The sequence below is a fragment of the Schistocerca cancellata genome, chromosome 11 (assembly GCF_023864275.1).
Source record: "Schistocerca cancellata isolate TAMUIC-IGC-003103 chromosome 11, iqSchCanc2.1, whole genome shotgun sequence".
In the NCBI taxonomy this organism is placed as follows: domain Eukaryota; kingdom Metazoa; phylum Arthropoda; class Insecta; order Orthoptera; family Acrididae; genus Schistocerca; species Schistocerca cancellata.
The window spans coordinates 125,407,600-125,429,302 of NC_064636.1; the positions used below are offsets into that span (position 1 = coordinate 125,407,600).

Here is a 21,703-nt window from a genome sequence, read left to right on the forward strand (position 1 = left end):
TTTGGCCTTCGGCAGCCAAGAACAGAATAACAGCACGTCGGTCCCCTGTCGAGTCGTTTGGCAACATCGACATAGTCCTCGTTTTCGCATTTACCGAACGCACACCGGAGAGACAGGAATGCCACACTGATGATACCTTGCCTACGTATTGGTGCTTACTACACACGTGCATCGGAGTCGCGCTCCGTTGCATACACTTAGCAGCAACGCGAATGGTAGGTTTACGTGGAACTATTGGAAATCGAGGTAGTGCACAGTGTGTCTGCGGCGCTTGTTCACCATGATTAGTATTGGATGTTTAACTAGACCCTAAATTGAATTTGTGTTACCTGCTTTTTCCGACACAAGTATAAAACCTCCTCTACTGGGACTGCAGTGTACAAAAGGTAAAAATGGCGTTTTCCTACAACTGCACTAATTAGCTGCCAGATGTTTTGACTCCTGTTCATTACATTGATTCACAAAGGGCTCGTTTCGGCAGAATTGCCTTTTTCAAGTGTTCCTCTTCAGATAAGTGTTGTACTATACGCACGTCTTTGTACTTCCCACCTAGCATTACAGTAGATTGTGCTTACGTCTATGTAGGATGTTATTGTTGTGCTATATGAGGATCTATGTATTATCTATCTAATATTACGTCCCTAATGTATGTTACAGCGAGTTTTCTGTGTGGTAACATGTCGTTATTATGACCCATATACTTTCTTTGGCTACTGCACTTTAAATAATTTGACATAGTATTTATTGACAGTTGTGATAGTTAACGTTTACAGAGTACATTACATCGCGTAAATTCAGAGGTTGTGTATCAGTTTCAGAAATTCTGAATTTGCGTTATTCATAGATATAAAAATAAAGGGAGTTGTCATGGCGTTCAAAACGTCAAGACGTCAGCATCGAGTGGGGTAGGCGCAGTGGTTACAACACTGGAGTCGCCGTCGGGAGGACGCTGGTTCAAACTCACGTCCTGCCATCCCGATTTAGGTTTTCCGTGATTTCCCTAAATCGCTTAAGGCAAATGCCGATACGGTTCCTTCGGAAGGGCACGACCATTTTCCCCTCTCCATCGTTTCCTCACCTCAGCTTTTGTTCCGTCTCTAATGGTCGCGTAGTCGACGTGACGTTACACAATCATGTCCTCTTCCTCCGACGTCCGCCATCTTAATTGCCAGAAAAAACTGCGAAAGTTGTCTGATGAAAAATACTAGATGGCGTTGTTTATGGATGTACTACTCATTCTGATCACGTGAAGAAATGTGTAGAACGGATTGCCCAGAAGAAAGCAAACGGATATTGAGCGAATAAAACGGTAGCTGTCGGCAGTAATATGCTTTGTTGGTTCAAATTTTACGAAACGGTAGAGTCTTCTAGTAGTCCGCATACATTGCTTTAGTAATCAATTTTTTTTTTTTAGATTTCAAACGCCCGTAACTTTTTGCTCTCATAAAAGTTTCCTGCTTTCCACTTACGTAGTTCATTTCAAGTTGCTATTCCTGCTTGTTCAGAGACTTTGAATCTGAGTTGTGTATTTTTCGTTATCTGTAAATAAATCTTAGGTCGCTCTAAATTTCTCACACTCAACATGACAGTTCTGGCGTACACAAAACTTACACTGTGGTTTGTCACAAAAATCCGTCTGTTTCTTTCGTACGACACAGGGTTTTGAGGATTTTTCTCTGAATATTTAGGCATAACTCTTGGATATTAAGTTATTCAGGGAAATATCAGGTGAGTTGTCCGTAACATAGGAGGCCATTTGATTGAATTCGTCCGTTAATCTATACCTTTCCATCAGCGGAACATTCTAAAAGGATATCAGTCGTAAATAGAGTCGTGACCGTAACGTGACTCGAGGTCCACAATCATTTTGAAGAACCAGAAATACACCTCAGCACTTGGTTTCCCTGCATTCCGCACAGGACCAGAACGTTCTTCATCCTCCTGCGTTTCTGTCGCTTTCATTTCATATCACTTCACTTGTCTGTGCTTTGTTACTAAACAACGTAACAATTCGAACTCGGTTCTCACTGTGTGAGTGACGGTCTAGTATTGTTACGCCAGTAGCAAGGAGCTGCAGCGCACATACGAACCACAGAGGGCGGAGGTCGTTCTTCTCCGGCATCGAATGGACCAACATCGTTCTTCTCAAGTACATCTAAACTTCGACGCGGATTTTCAGTTGACTTGATAGATTTCACGAAAAACTTTGACATATTGCAGTACTTCCACTCCTTTCTGAGACGACATCACGAATAAAATTTAATATTTTGATGGACCTCGATCGTTATTCCCGTGCGTCCTTCGTATATACGTAGCATCCCTTATCATGCATACTTACATTCATGACTGTATCTGTATGTTGTACGAAATTCGATCTCCTGTATGATTAGGATTGCTCCATCTAGTTGGGACTCGTCGGGACACTCTTCATATAGGACACTAGAAATGAAGCAAGAAATTCATGTTTTATAATTATTTTTATTTAGAACACATTTACAAGTAATTTGTTGCAGAGAAATAATTGGTACACCACATATTTCTGAACATTTCACCTCTTTCAGGAAATCTTTTTTCCCTTTACGTATTTATAAAACTCCATGCAAGTCAGCTTGTAGTTAAACTGGCACTGTAAGATTGATTCCACAGTCCCTGTCAGCAGTCGACTTCTTTCGTCAGTGCACTGGGTCGACGTCAGCCAAAATGCTCTTTCCACAGTGGCCTTGGGTGCGGGAATAGAACAAAAATACTCGCAAGATTCTAGTGGTCGGCATTTGTGTTCAGGATTTTGGGTTTCCTTAAGAAAGTAAATCCAACTCTCTTCCACGGAGTGTTTACACTTGATTCCCCTGAGTTTCGAAAAGCTCTTCGGACCTCTCTCTCATATGTTATTTCCGAAAACAATTGTCGCCTGAGATATTCACATAATTTTTATTCAGGTACATAGCAGCGTTTTCAATCGTCGAGCAATCTGTGGTTTCAGATGGCGTCATCCAATCAAATACCTGATCTTTATGAAGATAACTATCCCATCTCTCTCACTAATCAAATGTTATGGTACAGAAAGCTAGTGTCTCAAGTTCAAATTCTGAAATCAAATTATTTCTTGGCTAGGGTTCTCATTCTTTAATTTCTTCAAATACATGTTTGTTTGCATGCCGGTAAAATTGACTGTCTTCCTTTCATTTATATACCTTTAAGTGTAAATTAATATATTTCTTACTTCAATTATCGAGACTTTACTCTTCTCGTTTTCTATATATTTTTCAAACAGAGCCAAGTTTGACTGTGGTAACGTGAAATAAATTTCGCGCGTGGGATTACTGAAAAAATCAAATTATTTTAAGTGGCCTCTTTGGCGTCAAAAAATTGTCCAAAGGTTAAGAATTCTCTCAACTGCGGGCATTAACAAGAGCCATCTTGCTTTTCAATGAGATAGAAGAGTTTGATGATTTACATCAACGTATAAGCAGAACTTTCTCTACTTGTCCTCATCAGAGTGTATTGAAACACAATTACGTATTTTCACGACGGTTGTTTCAATGTTTAGAGTTAAGATTGCAGCAGCGCTTGATACTAGTACTGTGGAGAATACGGGCAGGCAATCCAGTTCCCTCTACATTGTCTCCTAGTCGCTCCTTCATTTGGTGAAACAATATTCCGCTGACCGCGTCGATGGTCTCCGAAGTTATTGGTATTGCCTCCAGTAAAGCGATTAATTTATCTGATGGAATCTGCAGTTGTCTTAAAGGGTCTCAAGAAAACTTTGCAATTGTCTCCGATGTTTCGTTATTACGTGACTCAAACTTGAACAGCTTCTTTTGGATTCCATCAGTTTCAGCTAAGTAGTGGTCAACTAAAGGAAACACCTTTTCGGCCTCCTGGTTTGATGCGTCGGTGCCAGTGTTCTAAAATCAAACTGTCTGCAAATGTTTTGTGCGTTCATACACGGAGTGTGGTGCGATAATGTTTTTAACAATCGCTATAGCTTTGGGTCTGGCTGTAGTCTGCTTTGCTGCGACTTTGTAGTCGGGATACATTGAAGCATTCACTTTTACGTCACAGTCAAGAGAACTGAAGGACTGACGATGCGCGACAACTTCGTAAGCTGCTGTTGGTTTTGCAGCAGCAACGAGTAATTCATCCTGGGGATCTTCTTTCATCATTAATGTAGCCATGGGCTTTGATGTCGATGCTACTGCGAATCTATTGGTAAGATTCTTCGTAGAAAGGTAATGACTCACGTCTAGATTATCTCCGTGAGTTCTGAGATGAAACAGCAACGAAGCTCTCAGCTCTGCCTGATCTGCACGTCCTTTCTTGACAAAAGACCGCTTTCTTGTGTAATCATTCGAAAAGTGACACACTTTTTCCAGACATTTTTTAGCTGTGATAAGCTAATTAGGCGGTAAAAAGTCGACAACACTTTCGTCACCGTACACGTGACTATACATTACCAATTTCCACACGTTGTTCGTATTACGTTTAGGAAGAACCGTCTTATCAGATTGCAAATGGGAACTGACCGATTTTTCCGTGTGGCGCTGCTTGTATAGTTCCAGCCACGTACTGCTGGAGATTTCTGGTATTTTCTCCAATGACAGTGCTGCATCCAGAAGGTGCTTGCATCGGAAACAGAGGATACGCAACATGCAACGCCATCTGTGAGATGATCTTATCAACATAAACTTGTTGACATAGAGAGGAACTGAGGCTGCATTTATGTGTTGCGCTAAGACATGGTGTTGCGTCAGTACGTCAGCCAAGCTCGTTAAGAGTATTTTGCAAAATGAGGACATAATTTCCTCTTGTCGGGGGTGTCGGGAGGGGGAGGTCCGTACCAGTGACGGTCCTGACGTATAGGGGCGGATGGCAGCCGTACCTGCAGGCCACCGCGCTCTGTGAAGTGGATGGAAGCTCCGACGGTGCCGCCTGTTTTCGTTCAGCCAGAAGTACCGGTCGCGATTCGCCTCGCGCCAAAGATTGGGACTGCTTCTGCTACGATGCAAGGGCAAGGATTTTTGATCGTTAACTGACACGAATTCATTTAAGATAACCACAAGACAGTAGCTATGCGAAGTATGAACATGCTATTTCCCTTTGTCGACAAGTTTTCAGCCACAGTCATTAACAAATATCTTGAGACATCATTCTTCTGAAACAGGATATACTGTACTACAAATAAATTATATTACTGTGTTATGTCTTTTTGGGTACCTATATTTTCGGAATGGAACGTATTGACCAATTCTGCATGGATTCCTATGTAAAACTGTTGCTCTTAAAGAGGGTTAATTGAGTGAGATTTAGAAATGCATCATGCTCATTAAGCGAAGTTACGATGAAACTTAATCGTGCAATAATCAGTTACTTTTATTCTACCACCAATTAAACTACAAATTAACTACTGACATATATATAGTGTAAATGAACACTTTAATTGTAATTAATTATGACACTTCCTGAAACTTAACTGTGCCTAAGTAACGTAATTCAATAAACATAATGAAATTAAGCATTGTAATTATGATTAATAAAATTTATGTAACTGTGACATCCCACTTACAATTGTCCACAGCTCGTGGTCTAGTGGTTAGTATTGGAACCTCTCTATCACGGGGTCTCACGTTCGATTACCGGCTAGATCGGCGGATTTTTTTCTGCCCAGAGACTGGGTGTTCATGTTCTCCTCACCATTTCATCATCATTCAAAAAAATGGGGAGACTAGAATGTGAAAAAGATGGATGTTGAGCGCCCTACAAACCAAACCACCACCACCACTCACAATTGTCTATGGTTGTGAATCAAGTTTACTAGTGCAAATCATCAGGAGGTCTTCAAATGCTGCTCATAACTTAATTTACATTTGTAAATATTTTTGTCTGTTTCATTTAGCAGCATTTTTCTTCACAGGTCAACAAAGCGGAAGGGAAGGAAATGAGCAAACTTCTGCAGCTGGTCAAACTGTGCGAGTGGAAGAATTAAATTCCAGCAACCATCTTCATAAAAATCGCTACATTGCGAATCAACCGTTTGCGGAGCTGATGCAAAAATTGGGTTCTGAGTAAGCAATTGCACTGAATTTAGCGTTAAGGCAATTTAAATTAAATTACTGAGTGCTAAACTCACTGTATCTTCACTAAGAAACAGCAGTCACAAACCACAATAGTCCATTACATTTTGCTTTTCGGGTGGCAGATGTTGAACACAACATGGTGCTGTACTACTGCACCTTTGTACTCCTCGGAAGACGTCACCACCATACATTTAACACTGTCAGAAGTAGTTGTAACAATGTGTAAAGCGCAGCACGTGCATCGGCTATCAACGTGGCAACGAAATGACCTGGATGCTTCCCATAGGTGAACAGAAATTGTGTGTCCGGTGCCTTCTGTCTGAACTCGTCTTCTCCTCTACCACCTCTCTTCCAGGCCCACTCACGTACACCTCCAAGGTCTGTACCTCGGCTGCAGCTTCCTCTAGACCTCTCACTAGTCCCAAAAGTCTCGGTTCACCCCGCGGCTCTCTGTCGCCTGTTTCTCTTGAAGTGCACCCATTTCAGTGACAGTATACACGGATGGCTCGAAGGTTGATGGTCATGTTGGGTTCGTTTACGCTCATGCACGACATACTGAACAGCGCTCCTTGCAAGATGGCCGCAGTGTTTCCACTGCAGTGCTGGTGGCCTCCTCTCGCGCCCTTGAGCATATCTGCCCCTGCATCAGAAGTCCTTCTTCATTTGTAGCGATTCCTTGAGCACCTCACAAGCTCTCCACCAGTGCTGTCATCGCCATCCTTTGCTAAGGGTCATCCAAGAGTCTGTTTACATCCTCAAACAACGTGGACGATCAGTCTCTATGGATCCCAGGCCACGTCGGAATCCTGGGAAATGAATTTGCTGAAAGTCTAGCCAGATATACAACTTGTAAAGTCTGGAGATCGGCCTACCGGAATCTGTTCTTCGGTTCAGTATTATGCCGCAAAGTTTTCGGGTTCTGGTATACAGTATGCTGCTCCCTGACTTTGCTGAATAAGCTACGAATGGTAAAGGAGACGACGAATGTGTGGTAGTCCTCCATGCGAGCTTTTCACAAGGACTGCATCGTCCTTTGCTGGCTCCTCATCGGACATACTTGGCTGGCTCACGGTCACCTACGTTGCGAGGACCCACCAAAGTGTCGCTGTGGTTCACACTTGAGTGTCTGACATCTTATTGGACTGTCCAGGTTTAGCAGCCCTGAGACAGACCTTTAACCTTCCTGGCGCACTGCCTGCAGTGTTAGGTGACAGTGCCTGAACAGCCGATCTAGCTTCAAGTGAAACGTCCCGTTTAATTTATACATGACTGTGCTTAAACTGACACACAATATTTTTTAGCGCAACGCAATCTGACTTTCAAAAATCCCTACAAAAGAATGGCCCTGACTAACATTAAAATATACCTTTCAGAAATCACTTACCTCACAAAAATCTCCGTTACTCGAACTACTGCAATACGGCGAGCGCCACTACTGCCAGCTGAATAAAAGTTTCAAACTACGGAAGGCACTAACTACTGATAGGTATAGTTAGCAAATGAAAGATATTAATAGAGAACAAACAATGTATTTATCTTAATAGTCATAATATATATAGCAGTTCAATAGAAAACTCCGCCATCTCTCTCCCCACATCCGCCACTGCTGGCGGCTCACCTCCAACTGCGCAACGCTACGCGCTGTTCACATCCAGCTGCCGTTGCCCAACACTACAATGGCAGACGACAATGCAAACTAGCCACAGACTGCACACAGCACAGCCAGTGATTTTCATACAGAGCGCTACGTGGCATTACCAATATAAAAACCTAAACAGCCTACTTACACAAGTTGTGTTCGAGAGGAGGATTTTAACATTCAGTCTAAGACTGGCATGTGGCCTTGTCTTCCATCCCTTCACCCTACCTGCATTTTAACTCATCCCTACCCCGTCTGGTGCTGTCTATTCGACTTGGTATTCATCCTCTCAGCATTTGTGTTTCTCTCGCCTTTTGCTCTTAGGCTGGGTATTTTAGAGTGTGGCAGTGGCAGGCTCATCCATTTCTATTACTGCAGTCAGCCAGCCAAGGCCACCTGCTATATTGTTTTTAACACTTTCAACAGCTTTTCTTCCTTTCCGTTAATGTTTCCAATTTTTGCTTGATATTTCGTTTCCGACTTCAGTGTGATTACTCACAGAGTCTTACACATTTTATTCCCTCCCAGATTTCAAGCAATAATAGCTGTTCATTGCGTAATGGCCACTGCAGTGCCACTGTCAGCTCGTAAAGAATGACGACAGTGATAAGCGTCACAAAAACTGGATTGTACCGAGGAGAGCAGAGCAATACTTGTATCAGGCCTCAGGAAAACTTAGAGGCTGTAGCCAGGTCTTGCTCTTGGGATTTAGCAGAACAGCCAGTGTGGCCGTTAGGCTAAAATGTTTGGACACACCCGATATACGGCATAGGCCCCTAATTTAGCTTTCATTTGTCGCGAATCTCTTGTCTAGCACAAAATTCCAAGCGACTGGAAGAAAGTGCACCCATATAACCAGAATCAAAAAACGAATCTGCAAAATTACAGATCAATGTTCTCAACATTCGTCTGCTGTAAAATCCTTGAACATGTTATCAGTTCAAAGAAAATAAATTTCCTTTATTTAAGAGCCTCTGTATGCAAATCAGCACAAATTCAGAAATAATTGCATGTGTGAATCTCGCCTTGTCATTTGACATGATTATACTGCGAACTCTGGTTGAAGGGCAAAAGGTAGTCCATACTCCTAGATTTCCGGAAAGTATCTGCAACTGTCGCACTGCAGCCTGTTAATGGAGATAGCAACAGAAAAGGTTCCCAGATACGTGAGTGGCTGAAAGACTTCTTCAGTAATAGAATCTAATATGCTGTCCTTGATGAAGAGCGTTCATCAGTGACAAGGGTATCGGCAGGGTGGTGTGAGAGGACCCCTGTGATCCTCCACATACATGAATGAGCTGGCAGACAGGGCGGGCAGCAGTCTGCAGCTGTTTGCTGATGATGCTGAGGTACGGAAAGGTGGTGTTTTTGAGTGACTTAGCAATGTACAAGGTGACTTTGACGAAATTTCTTGTTTGTCTAATGAATGAAAGCTACCTTTAAACGTAGAAATATGTAAGCTATGGCAGATGAGTAGGAAAAACTATCCAGTAGTGCTCCACTACAGCTTTAGAAGTGTGCTGCTTGACAGTCACGTCGATTAAATATCCTGGAGTAACGCTGCAAAGCGATATGAGATAGAACGAGCAAGTAAGTAGGGTAGAAGGGAAGGCGTGTACTCAGTAGGAATGTGTAAATAACCTGTAAAGTAGATGTCTATGGAACAGTAATGCGACTCATTCTTGGGTACAGCGTGAGTGTTGATCGTCACCGGGTCGGATTGAAGGAAGGGCATCAAAGACATTGAGGCAGGCTTCTAACATTTGATAGCAATAGGTTTAAAGAAAATGTTACAAAGCTGCTGTGGAAACTCAAATGTCAGTCCCTGGGGGGAAGCTGACGTTCTTTCAAGGAACTCCATTGAGAATATGTAGAGAATTGGCTTTGGCAGCTGACAGCAGAACGATTCTGCTGCTACCAACGTACATTTCGCGTAAGGACCCAAAGATATTCTAGGAATTAGGACTCATAAGGAGGCATATAGACACTTGTTTCACTGTCCATTATTATTATTCGGGCTGTTATGCCGTGGTCGGTTGATGAATTCTGTGTCAATTCCCAATCTTTCGGCTCCGACTGCGGGAGATATCTTCAAGGGGGTCCGTAGCTCGATGGAAGGTCCAACACACCCAATGGCTCGCTACTGACTGTACTGGGTGTGTTGGACCTTCCATCGAGCTACGGACCCCCTTGAAGATGTCTCCCGCAGTCGGAGACGAAACGTTGGGAAGTGACACAGAATTCATCAACCGACCACGGCATAACAGCCCGGATAATTATAATGGACATGATATTTCCGGCCGTGAAAGTCTACATTTTAGTACTTGTTTCACTGTCGCTCTACTTGGGAGTCGAACAGGAAAGGTAATTACTAGCAGTTTCCTAAATACCTGGAGTGATTATAAGGGTAAGTCGTTCAGTGAAGCACCGCTATAGATTCTCCAGGCCTTGTTTGTATTGCTCCTGATCTCCATATTTAAAACCTTCATTGTTTTGTAACACTGTACAGCGACTAGAAATTACAGAAATAGTGTCTTCACCCCTTTCTGTCGACTTCTTGTGGGAAATACAGGTGTTTGATATTGTATTGTTGAAGACACGTGGCTATCACCTGTGGCTAGGGAAGGATGTCATGCAGTTGTGATTGACATGTAATGGGTGAAATTTACCCGCTGTTGCTGAGCACAGATCACCTACGCCTAAGACATGAATTTATGGTGCTGTGTAAGGGCAAATGGCTGTTCGCTGATGCCTTGTTTCAGAAACATTCACAATGGCAGCCGCCAAGGAGGTGCAAGAGGCTGCTGCTACGCATGCGGGGGAAGGGGCCACGGTGACGCTGGTGGCCGGCGACACACAGCTGGTGGCGCACAGGGCCGTCCTGGCAGGCGGGAGCCCCGTGTTCGCCGCCATGCTCTGCCAGGACACGCCGGAGGCCAGCAGCAGTGTGGTCGCAGTCCCCGACGTGGAGGGCCCGGTGCTGCACCAGCTGCTGGCCTACATGTACTCCCTTTGTGCTCCCGAGGTGCCCCGCATGGCCCCGCAACTCCTGGCAGCTGCCGACAGGTACGGCGTGTGGGGGCTGAAGGTCCAGTGTGAGGAGCAGCTGGCCAGTCAGCTGTCAGCAGAGAACGCGGCGCGCACGGCGGTGCTGGCAGTGAGGCACTCCTGTCCCAGCCTCGCAGAGGTCGCTGTCGCCTTCATAAAAGCCAACTCGCTGGTGTTTGCCACAGCGGGTTGGGCCCATGCAGTCCTCAACCACCCTGATGAGGTGGTCAAAGTGAGTCAGTTGCTCGGTGGGCCACTAACAGAAACCAGGTAAGTGCGAGGCAAGATCATCACCTGCACTTCCCATTCTTAAGTGTGAAACTCTGTCCCCATATCTGTGTGTGTGTGTGTGTGTGTGTCAGTTCAAGGCTATAATGTTTGCCACTGAGTTTGTATAGATGTCTCTGTCCTGTAAAATGCAGCTTCATTGATTCCTACAGCAGCCATTTGCTGGTACCTCAGAATACTTTTGTTGCCTGCCAGATTCAAAGAGAATTGTTAAGGCTTTCGTCGCCACTTGTTGACAAACTGCCTACTGGCTTCTATCTCGGGTTCTTTGGCCAATGTTCGTCTGATGATTTTACTGAAGTTTCACCAGCACGAGTGGCTGACATTGTCAAAGCTTCACCCTCCACTGCCAGTGGTGAACTGGAGCCCACCTCGCTGCCACAGACGGGATGACTGGACGATCAATCATTACCAGGATGAAAGAACATAAGAGACGTTGCAGGTTGGGCCAGCTTGAGAAATCAGCCGCTTATTCAGAGAAGATGTAGAAGTATAAAAAACACGTGAATGGCTTCAACAAGAAAGCGGAAAGCCTTAAGGTAAACGGATCCTGGATTCCTGTAATGCAGCGAATGACCGTCGCAGGTAGTAAGAGTATAACTGCACCGGAAATGACCGCGGAAAAGCCCTCAGACATTGGTACAACAGGTACATATAGTCTGTCGCTGTGACCTCGACTCCAGTTCATCACCAGCAATGGAGGGTGAAGCTTTGACAATGCCAACCACTCATGCTGCCGTAACATCAGTAAAATCATCAGACGAACATCGGCCAAAGAACCAGAGACAGAAGCCAATAGGCGGTATTGTCACGTTCAGACATATCTCTAAATTTAAGTGTTTACCAGCAGATGTCATGAAATAGCCCAAGTTTTCATAGCTTCAAAAATTTTGACCTTTAAACAGTCCCTCCTTATTTGTTATCACTGTTAAATTGCATGTGTACAAAACGTTGCCCTATAGCTTTCTGCATCAGGTATCTCAACAAAGGTACAAACCCTTTGTATACAGCATCAGTCATTTTGCTGTGGGTACAAAGATGTGTTGCTCAGCACATAAGCCGAAGCAGTGATGTGTCTAGTTTGGGGCCAAGACGAGCTCTGCCTCAGGCCTCATTCTGTGCACTGTACAGGTCACTAAAATTCTGTTTGCATAAAGTAGAGTTTAAAGCGGTTTAGTGTGTCTTCTGCAAGTGCTACTTGCAGTAAAATACCTAGCAATAGTGTCACGCTGCGTACAGTTTCTCATTAATGGCTTGTATAGAAGATTCGCAGAAAAGGTGAAGTGAGCGTCTGTGCACCCATGTGAGGTTCATCATTATGCATGCAACCTGTGACCAGCTCAAAGGATAAGAACCCAGGCCTAACGGCAGCTCTGGGTGCTCCCATACAGTGTGGAGTCTCCCCATATTGTTTCTCTCTGTTCAGCCATCATGCAGAACACATGCAACACTCACTCCCACAGAAGGGGTTTAGTGGTCAACATGCTTTGCTTGCATCCTTGATGAAAAGGCGTCATATTTGTCTGCCTGTCTTTCAAGTTTTCTGTATCTTCACAAAACTCTCCAGTAAATACCACAGGATTTCCTTCAGTTAGGGTGCTGCTGACGGCTTTCTGTACCCTACCCATTGCTGCTGCTGTACCTTCTCCGATAACCAGAGCATTGAAGAGTCACTGATATTTAACTTCCATTTGTTCCACACCACTTAGTTATGTATTCCCCTGAATGTCTGATAGCTAATAAAATTTTTGGCTAGACTTAAATATTTATGCAATACTTTGTGCTGTTTACTTAATAGAAATTTTTCTTTTGGTTAAATTGGCTGCACTTCCTAGATCATTCATAATTAACTTCTAGCCCCTATTGTTAATAATTCAGCCTGATTCTCTCTTGTTTGGTTAGCATGACATGAAAATTCATGTTTGAAACACGAAATATATTAAAACTGCTCTACATTTTCTTTAAAGAAGCTGTTTTCGAAACACATCACCCATGAAGATACTATCTAATCGTATTAATGTGACAACCTGTCAAAGGCCTGAATAAGCTCCTTTGGCAGCAGAACGTATGTGGGAAGAGAGTCAATGAGTTTCTGGAAGGTACAGACAGGTCAGCTGCACTAGGCTTCTCAGTTTAGAATCCATGGCATGAACAGCACACGCAAGGTAGTCCCAAAGATCCTCGATTGGAGTGGTGAGGGGGAAAGGGGGGAGTTGTAGGAAGGCTGGGAAATATGAATAAGAAAATATGATGCCACAATCTAGATTTAACGTGACCAGCGAATTGAAATGGAAAGAAGGATGGCCTGTTAGAGGAATGTGATGATATCAACAGGATGAGGAAGTTGAGGAAAAGGTCAACGCTGAATAGCAACCCACGAGTAATTTTGAAGAGTTCAGTGATTTATTTGTGTCATAATTAGCAAAACAATAGCAACAATAATTCAGTTTTGGAAGCCAATGTCACTCCCAAAAAATAAAGTGACAGGAAGAGAGTATACAACAATAGTGAATAGGTATGTCTGTATGTAAAAAGAGAGAAACATCTAATAATCATTGGTTTGCTGTAATAGGGGAAGGTAAAAAGACATAGTTAAGAGACAATATAAGATTATTGGAAAGAATGAGAGAGAAGAAAGTTTCCTAGAATTCTGAATTAAATATCTACTGGTAACAATAAACACGATCTTAAAGAGTCAAATCAGAAGAAAGTGGAAAAGGCCTCTTCTGCCTCAGCTCATCAAGATATGGAGCACCTTGGTCGCGCCGCTGCAGTTTTTCATAACAGCCTGTCCCAGCATTGACACATACAGAGGAGAAACTCTACTCGTTATAGATCACTTTTCTAGCTGTTCCAAGAAATTTAGTGCTGATAGCACCACCACCACCTACGTTTATGTGAGATATGGGGGTGGGGGAGGAACTAAGTTTCTTCACATGAGAGTAACAATACTGCTGCCTGTAGTACCATGGCTGTTATTCCCTGATGTCTTAACATACTATTACCCTGTCCCTTCTTCTTGTCACAGTTTCCCACATATGAGTATCCTCACCTGTTTTGTGGAGAACTTCCACAGTTCCTTTATCAGTTCACATTTTTCTATAGCCTCCCATTCCGAATTTCTTGCTTTTCTCACAGCCCACGATTCATTTTCATTCACTAATCAGCTCCAGATGTACATTCTCAGATACTTCTTCTACAGATTAAGGTCTGTGTTTGGTATTTGTAGTCTTGTTTTCTGAGGAATGTCGTATTACCCTGCTGGAGAAACTTTCATTGTCCCTCATGTCTATGTTTGTTGCTAGTGTGGTCCTTAATTTTCATAACTTTGTTATCAATGTTATATCTACTACTGCCCAATACGTTCATCTTTCTTTTGATTTTAAATCCTAATGCTGTATTTATTAGACTGTTCATTCCATTCAACCGCTCTGGTAATTCTTTCTCACTTTTGCTAATGATAACAATACCATCAGCGACTCCTTTCATTCTGAATCTTAATTCTATTCCTGAATCTCTTAAGCGGCAGCAGTGATACCTCAATATTCGTTTTAAACGATTAGGGTGAACCATTTCTAGCATATTTTGAATTAGTTCCTCTTTCTTCCATTCCTATTTTTCCCTGTCGATTATTGTATATAACTATATATTACCTGCATTTCTACTATTTATTAAACTATTTTTCAGGATTTTCTACGAGTTGCACCATTTTACACTGCCAAAGCTTCCTAAAGATAGACTAATCCAATGAACATTCCTTTATTTTTGGTAAATATTGCTTCCATTACCAAGTGCAAGTGCCTCTCTGAGGCCTTTATCTTTCCTAAATCCAAACTTATCAGACTATATAATAGATCTTAAATTTTCCTTACCATTCTACTGTATGTTGTTCTCGCCATGAATTTGGATGCATGAGTTGTCAAGCTGATTGTGTGGAAGTCTTCACTTATTGGCCTTCGCCTGCTTCCATAGTATCTGCATGACATTTTTTTCTGAAGGTCTGCTTGTATGTCCCTTGTCATAGGTTGTGCAACCAACTTGAACAGTCATGTGGGTGTCATTTTCACCAAACGTTATAGAAATTCCAAAGTAATATTATCCAACCAGATTGTCTTGTTTGTGTGCAAGTATTCCAAAGCTTTTCTTAAGTTCTAATACTGAGTCCTCTATGTTTTTTTATTTGATGACCATTTTTTCATGTGTCATGTCATCTGATAGTTCCTTTCATTCATAGAGGTCTTCACTATATTGTTTCTATCCTTGCTCTGCTCTGCTTTTAACAATGGAATTCCTTTCTAACTCTTGATCTTGAATGCTCACACTTTTCCAGCAACCATTTTGCTTTGTCTTTCTAGAACTTCATTTTTCATTGGTTCCTTAGTGACCTGTAATGCTGTAGGGAACAGTTCCAGAAATGACATACTATTTTAATGTTTTGTTTTTATTCAAAAAGTTTAATCATTTTTTATTATGTAAACACTTCAGAATCCAGGACATACACAAAAATGATTAGAAATCATTAAACATGAAACTACAATATTAAGAAAAAATTAAGACAAGAAACTATCCCCATGTGTCATTTTATACTTACAACAGGGACAAAATGATAGTGCACAATTTTCAGAAAAAGTAAACACCCTAAGCCAAGACCTCTTGAGGGTTTAATAAATATCCATGCATATATTTCTAAGGTCTGAAAAGATTTCTCACAAAATTCATAACTGTGAGCCCTTACCTTACATCAAGTATATTTAATGCACGATTCCCCTGGTCTTGAATGGGAGAAGATAGTGCAGTACATACAAACACAGTCATCTTCATCTGCACTGAGATCTGAGTTATAGGCTTCCACCCTGCTTAACTATATTCTTTTGCAAGCTTGTCGAAATATCTGTCAATCCTCAGTTAATTTTCACTGGTGCACTTTCTCTTCTAGAAGCTTGTTGTTTGTACAGTTGCTCAGATAACCAGAAGAAACCAGAGTTATTTTACGTGTCTTTAATGAGCATTGTACTGCATCACAAACTGGAAATACTTCATCAAATGGTGCCTTGAGTCATCTAGAGCTATCTTTCACGAGTCTGAAAGCTGTTTATGGAAGTACTCCTCTTCAGATGGTGAAATATTCTGTAAAACATGTGAACATGCAGGAAAATTGGGATATTCGTTGTCGTGCCTAGGTGGATGTGAATTAGGTCACCATGTACAGGCGAAGATTGTTTTCGTCCAAGCTGCCGGCTGAGCCCATTGCATACCGGGAGCATGCAGCACTGTGTGTCCCATGAGCCAGAGAGGCGGCCACCGTTTATGCCTTCTTCTCACTCTCCTTTGGCAACAGGATGGCTTGGATGTTGGGCAGGACAAAAGCCTCTGTGGTGATGTCAGAGGGCAGCTTGTTGCGCATCTTATTGTTGCAGATTGCACGTCCAAGTGGTGCAGGGTGACATATGTCTTATTGTTGCAGGCTATGATTCCATCCACTTCTAGCACTCAGCTGCTAGGTACTCAGTGATGGTGGTGAGGTAGAATGGTGCCCGGGCACCCACAGGCCCTGCATAGTTAGCCTTGCGCAAAAGAGGGTGGATTCTGCTGACTAGGAACTGAAGCCCAGCCCTGCTTGAGTGGTACTTTCACTTTCCCTTGACTTAGCCTCCCTTTTTGTGTGTGGACATTTCAGCTAGCTAAGTGATGCAGGTGAACGAGAGGGCAGCAACAGTGTGACCTGGAGTGAGTCAAGCAACCTTAGGAAATCCATAGTATTAACCACACATGCTTCTATACCTTATGCAGTGGCAAAGAGCTAACGCATTTGGCACTGGGTGACGTTGGGTGTGATTCTAGGAGGTTTGAAACTTTCATTATAATGGGTCTTCATGGGTCCAAAAATGATAATGTGTATTGGCTGAAGTTGGCAATTACACTGGGATAGTAGGCAATATAGAGAAGCTCCATTTTCATTGCCACATTTCAGCACTTGAACATGTTTGAGACTCCAGCTTTCGTCATCAGTGATAAACACTTTATTCTCTTTGCTTACCTTAATGAAACTAGAAAAATTTCTCCAGCCATTCATCCACTTACTGGCCCTATTTCTAGAGTTCTTATAGGTACTCCATCAGTTCATTGCTCTTTCGGTTTTTTCTGGGGTAGAGTAAAGCTGGAGGTATAAAGTTAGCAGCAGAATTCATGCACGCTAATGTTGTAATGTGCTACCCCCTTTCAACAATTGTAAGTACTCCCACTTGTTTCTCCAGTCATTGCAAAAAAATTTTAACTCATGTCCACACATGAAAGTACAGATAAATTCATGCTGGCGAAATTCCTTCTTTATTGGGGACATTCATATACCATGTAAAATCTGTTAACCTGAACTTTATTAAATACCATTGCATGAGCCAAAGTAGCAGCTTCCTGCTCCCTTAAAGATAAATCAGGATTGTGTGTCATAAATCCTTTCAGTCAGTCCTGCCAGCAATTTTCTTCTCCTTATTAAATTTGTGAGAGATACTATTTTGTTCTGTGGCTTAGTAAGCTAGTTCCTTTGGGACACTATATCCTGCATAAACCCCTCGTCAAATGAAGACGAAACCTCTGACCCTTCGTTTGTGGCATGCCTTCTGAAAGTCACCTGTGATACACCAAATTGTCTGGCTGCTCTCAATCAGCCAATTTCATTCTTGTTTACTATATTGATGGCCCTTTCCATGGCTTATTTATCCCATGATGAGCATGTAGTTTTTCTGACAAACATTTTAACAAACTGCCAAAATTTGGTAGGAATTGGGATCCAAGCTCTTTTATTGTATTAGTAATGCTATTGCAATGTATTTGTAAATATTTTAAATGGTTTTATTACGTCAGTTGATCAGGCAAAAATGAGTCGTTTTGCCCTTACTCGTGATATGTCATTTTATGGTATACATGTAGACACAGATGAAGTGACTTAGTTGCTCTTTACCATAGTCTCGGATTCCAAACAACAGGGTCTATTCATACACAGTCCCATGATGCTTTAACTTGATTTTGGTATCTCTGTGCACTCTGTGTTCTAAAATGAAGTAGCAACATTGCTGCTATGTAGTAAATGCCACTGTTGGTCCCTGTAAACCAGTGGACACAACAGAGGTAGGCAGTGGAGCACAAGCACCACTACCACCACCACCACCACCACCACCACCACCACAACCATTGGTGGACCTAGTAAAGCACTATGGGGGTCAACACGATTTGCAGGCTGTTAAATATTGTAGACTTGTTCATGATTCACATTGTCTACCTCATTATTCAATAGGATAGGTTATGGAATGTTATATAAATTTTCAAAAACCCTATTCATTGAGAGTACATGATGTATGTAAGAGTTCATTAATTTTTCATTCCATTTCATGGATTTATTTTAATTTGGAACAGTTTTATTACCATTTTAGTGTGCATCTGATATTTTAACAGAATGGATCTGGGCATATGGAAGATGAATATTATGTTGATAAGTTGTAATAAATCTCTTGGCAGAATAAGAAAAGTACATATCATCTTTTCGCTTTGTTTGTCCGGAAGTTGCCACATTTTAGATACCAGCACATGCCACATGAATTTTACAGTATGTATTCTTTTCTAGGATGACTGTAGTGAACTTTGTGTGTGTGTGTCTGTGTTTCCCTGTTTTTTTCAAATATGTTCATGTAGAAGACTGTACACTGTTAGAGCCTTCAGTTGCACACACACACACACACACACACACACACACACACACACACACACACACACACACAACACACACAAAATGGAGGTGTAGTAGATTACATGCCGTTGTTACATGTAAAATGTTTTGATGAATTTCTTTTATGTGAAACTGAAGCTGGCTAGATTTGCTGATAAGGTCACCAAATTTACCAATAAGAGGTTTGAAGAATTTTGCTTTAATGTCAGGAAAGTCTTTAACATGTAAATGTAAATTGTTTTGTGTGTAATCTTTGATAGTTTCACTGAGAACTAGTATAAGCTGCCTGAAGCATCTATTTTAGCGGATATAATGACTGCTAAGAAACAGCACACCAAGTTGAAAGAAAGTGAGTTAGAGGAATCAGCGTGTCGGAATTTGACACATGAAAATCTTGAGAGGTTGCATAAGGAAACTTTTAATGGATGGTGGTTGAAGACAGAACCACTATACCTTAATATACGAGTTTTCTACCATAAAAGGGGAATATAGTAGGGTTATTGTTGGTCATTTGTATACATTTTTGGTTCTATGTTTTCTTTATTAAGTGTGTGTTTTCAGGAAGGTGTGAGAATTTTTATGTTTTGTGCAGGAGCCTTCCTGGAAAGAAGAGTAGCCGAGAACTGATCCAGGCAGCTAAGGAGGGGGCGGTGGAGGAGCTCAGGGTGCTTCTCGCGACAGGGGCGAAAGTGGGGGCGAGGGACGAGGACATGTGGACTGCTCTGCACTGGGCAGCTGAGAGGGGACACCTGGAAGCAGTAACATGTCTGGTGGAAGGTGGAGCAGAGGTGGATGTGAGGGACAGCAGGCAGAACACGCCGCTGCACTGGGCTGCATTACGTGGTCATGTGGCTGTGACGCGGCGATTGCTGGACTCCTCTGCTGACCCCGATGCCAGGGATAAGTATGGGTGGACGCCGCTGCACTGTGCAGCAAGATGCGGCCACACAAAGGTGGCGGCCGTGCTGATCGATGCAGGAGCTGACACTCAGGCCAGAGACGCACACGGGCACGAACCATGGGTCATCGCCAGGCAGAACGGCAAGCAGCAGCTCTTGGAGATGCTATCGTGAAGGATTCAGTGCAACAAACATCTCTGCAATGATGCTGAAATGACTCTCCACATTTGTTTGTGATTTTGTTCTAAATACAGAATGCGAATGTGAATTCTACAGTCCATCATTTGCACTCACCTTTAAGTAGGACTCATGTACAGTGCTGTCATTATCATAAACTTGTATTGTGTGGTGTGCGAGGCAATTGGAGTTAAGCAGCCATTCATGCAAGGTGCCTGCCACATTCAGACTTGACACACAAATGATTAAACAAGAAATTCTATACTTTGATAAAATGCAATACAATCATACAACTGTTAGAATGATAATTGTTCATGGTCCTATGTGATAATGCAGCTGTAGTTCCATTGTCAACAGAATAAAAATAAAGTAAATTCTTATAAAAGAAAAGGACACAGTCAACTTTCCAGATTAAAAGATAAGAATATGTTTCTCTGATATAACATGGTATCTACTTCTGCATCTGCTGCAATAGTGGAATAGCTCGTTTATTTTATTATAATGTCATACTGGTAGCATTATTCACATTAGCTTATGTGCTGGTCATCTGGAATTGTAAAAGTAGTACACGTTTAACTACAGAGAAGCAAAGCACAATCTGAAATCTCATGACCTTCATGTGGCCGGAACGCTGCTGACATGAAACATGATACAATCTGACAGATAGTGTTTAACTTCACCCCCACGTATGGATGCCATGGCAAATCTCACTGCTTTCAACATTTCCCTTCTTTCAATCTTCTGTGCATTCCTCCATCCAGCTATCGTCAGATGAGCACTTGTAGCAACTCTGGACAGACAGGCGCCATTACTGACAGCACCCTCACTGCCCCAGTTAGCAGTCTTTGTAACTACAAATTGCAGGAATTCTACAGCCGATACCACAATGTGACGTACTTATGTAGACTATTGGGTCACGAAAAGGAACACTTAACATTAGATAAATATGCCACCCCAATACAAAAGAAACGAAGACAATTGGGCTTGTTACATTTTATGGAGTAGCTATACTGATAGAAAGAACTTGGCAATTTGCGAAAATGAGAAGCAATATGGTCGGCAGTCTCGTTTGCCAAGGGGGGACTTACAGACGACTACCAGAGAGCAGCACAGCAAGTTGTGATATCATGAAACATAATACACACATCAAAAAATATTTTGCATCACCCCAGTAACCAGAACTCCTGAACATAGACGTTGATTGTGGATATTGTATCACAGACACAGTCCCTTTGACGGTTCAGAGATGTCACTAAACACGCCCAAAGATGTAAAGCAACCATGGCTCGTGTTGTCTGCAGTTCAACCATGCCTAGACGGTCAATACTGCGGTTCGATCGCGTCCGCATTGTTACTTTGTGCCAGGAAGGGCTCTCAACAAGGGAAGTGTCCAGGCATCGCCGAGTGAGACAAAGCAATGTTGTTCGAACATGGAGGATATACAGAGAGACAGTAACTGTCGATGACATGCCTCGCTCAGTCCTCTCAAGGGCTGCTACTACAGTGGATGACTGCTACCTATGGATTATGGCTCGGAGGAGCCCTGACAGCAACGCCACCGTGTTGAATAATGCTTTTCGTGCAGCCACAGGACGTCGTGTTATGACTCAAACTGTGTTCAATGGGCTGTATGATGCGCAACATCATTCCCGACATCAATGGCAAGGTCAGCGTACACCACTGGTGGTCACGGAAGGCGCCGTAATGGCTATAAGATATGTGAATGCCATCCTCCGACTGATAGTGCAACTATATCAGCAGCATATTGGCGAGGCGTTCGTCTTCATGCACGACAATTCGAGTCCCCATTGTGCTCATCTTGTGAATGACTTCGCCGGCCGCTGTGGCCGAGCTTTTC

General features: G+C 42.5%; 1 protein-coding gene across 2 annotated transcripts; it reads left to right on the forward strand.

Annotated features, from left to right (window-relative positions):
* The first annotated feature begins 5,915 nt into the window (after window positions 1-5,915).
* LOC126108602 (ankyrin repeat domain-containing protein 65-like) lies at window positions 5,916-20,187 on the forward strand. 2 transcript variants are annotated; one of them, XM_049913904.1, is made up of 3 exons: window positions 5,916-6,062; window positions 10,476-11,031; window positions 19,362-20,187. In XM_049913904.1, exons 2-3 carry the CDS (start codon window positions 10,487-10,489, stop codon window positions 19,840-19,842), a joined length of 1,026 nt encoding a protein of 341 aa, XP_049769861.1. In that variant the 5' UTR covers window positions 5,916-6,062; window positions 10,476-10,486; the 3' UTR covers window positions 19,843-20,187. The 2 variants fall into 2 exon arrangements, with proteins under 2 accessions (XP_049769861.1, XP_049769860.1); XM_049913903.1 differs by lacking the exon at window positions 5,916-6,062 and having other exon boundaries at window positions 9,958-11,031.
* The last annotated feature ends 1,516 nt before the right edge of the window (window positions 20,188-21,703 follow it).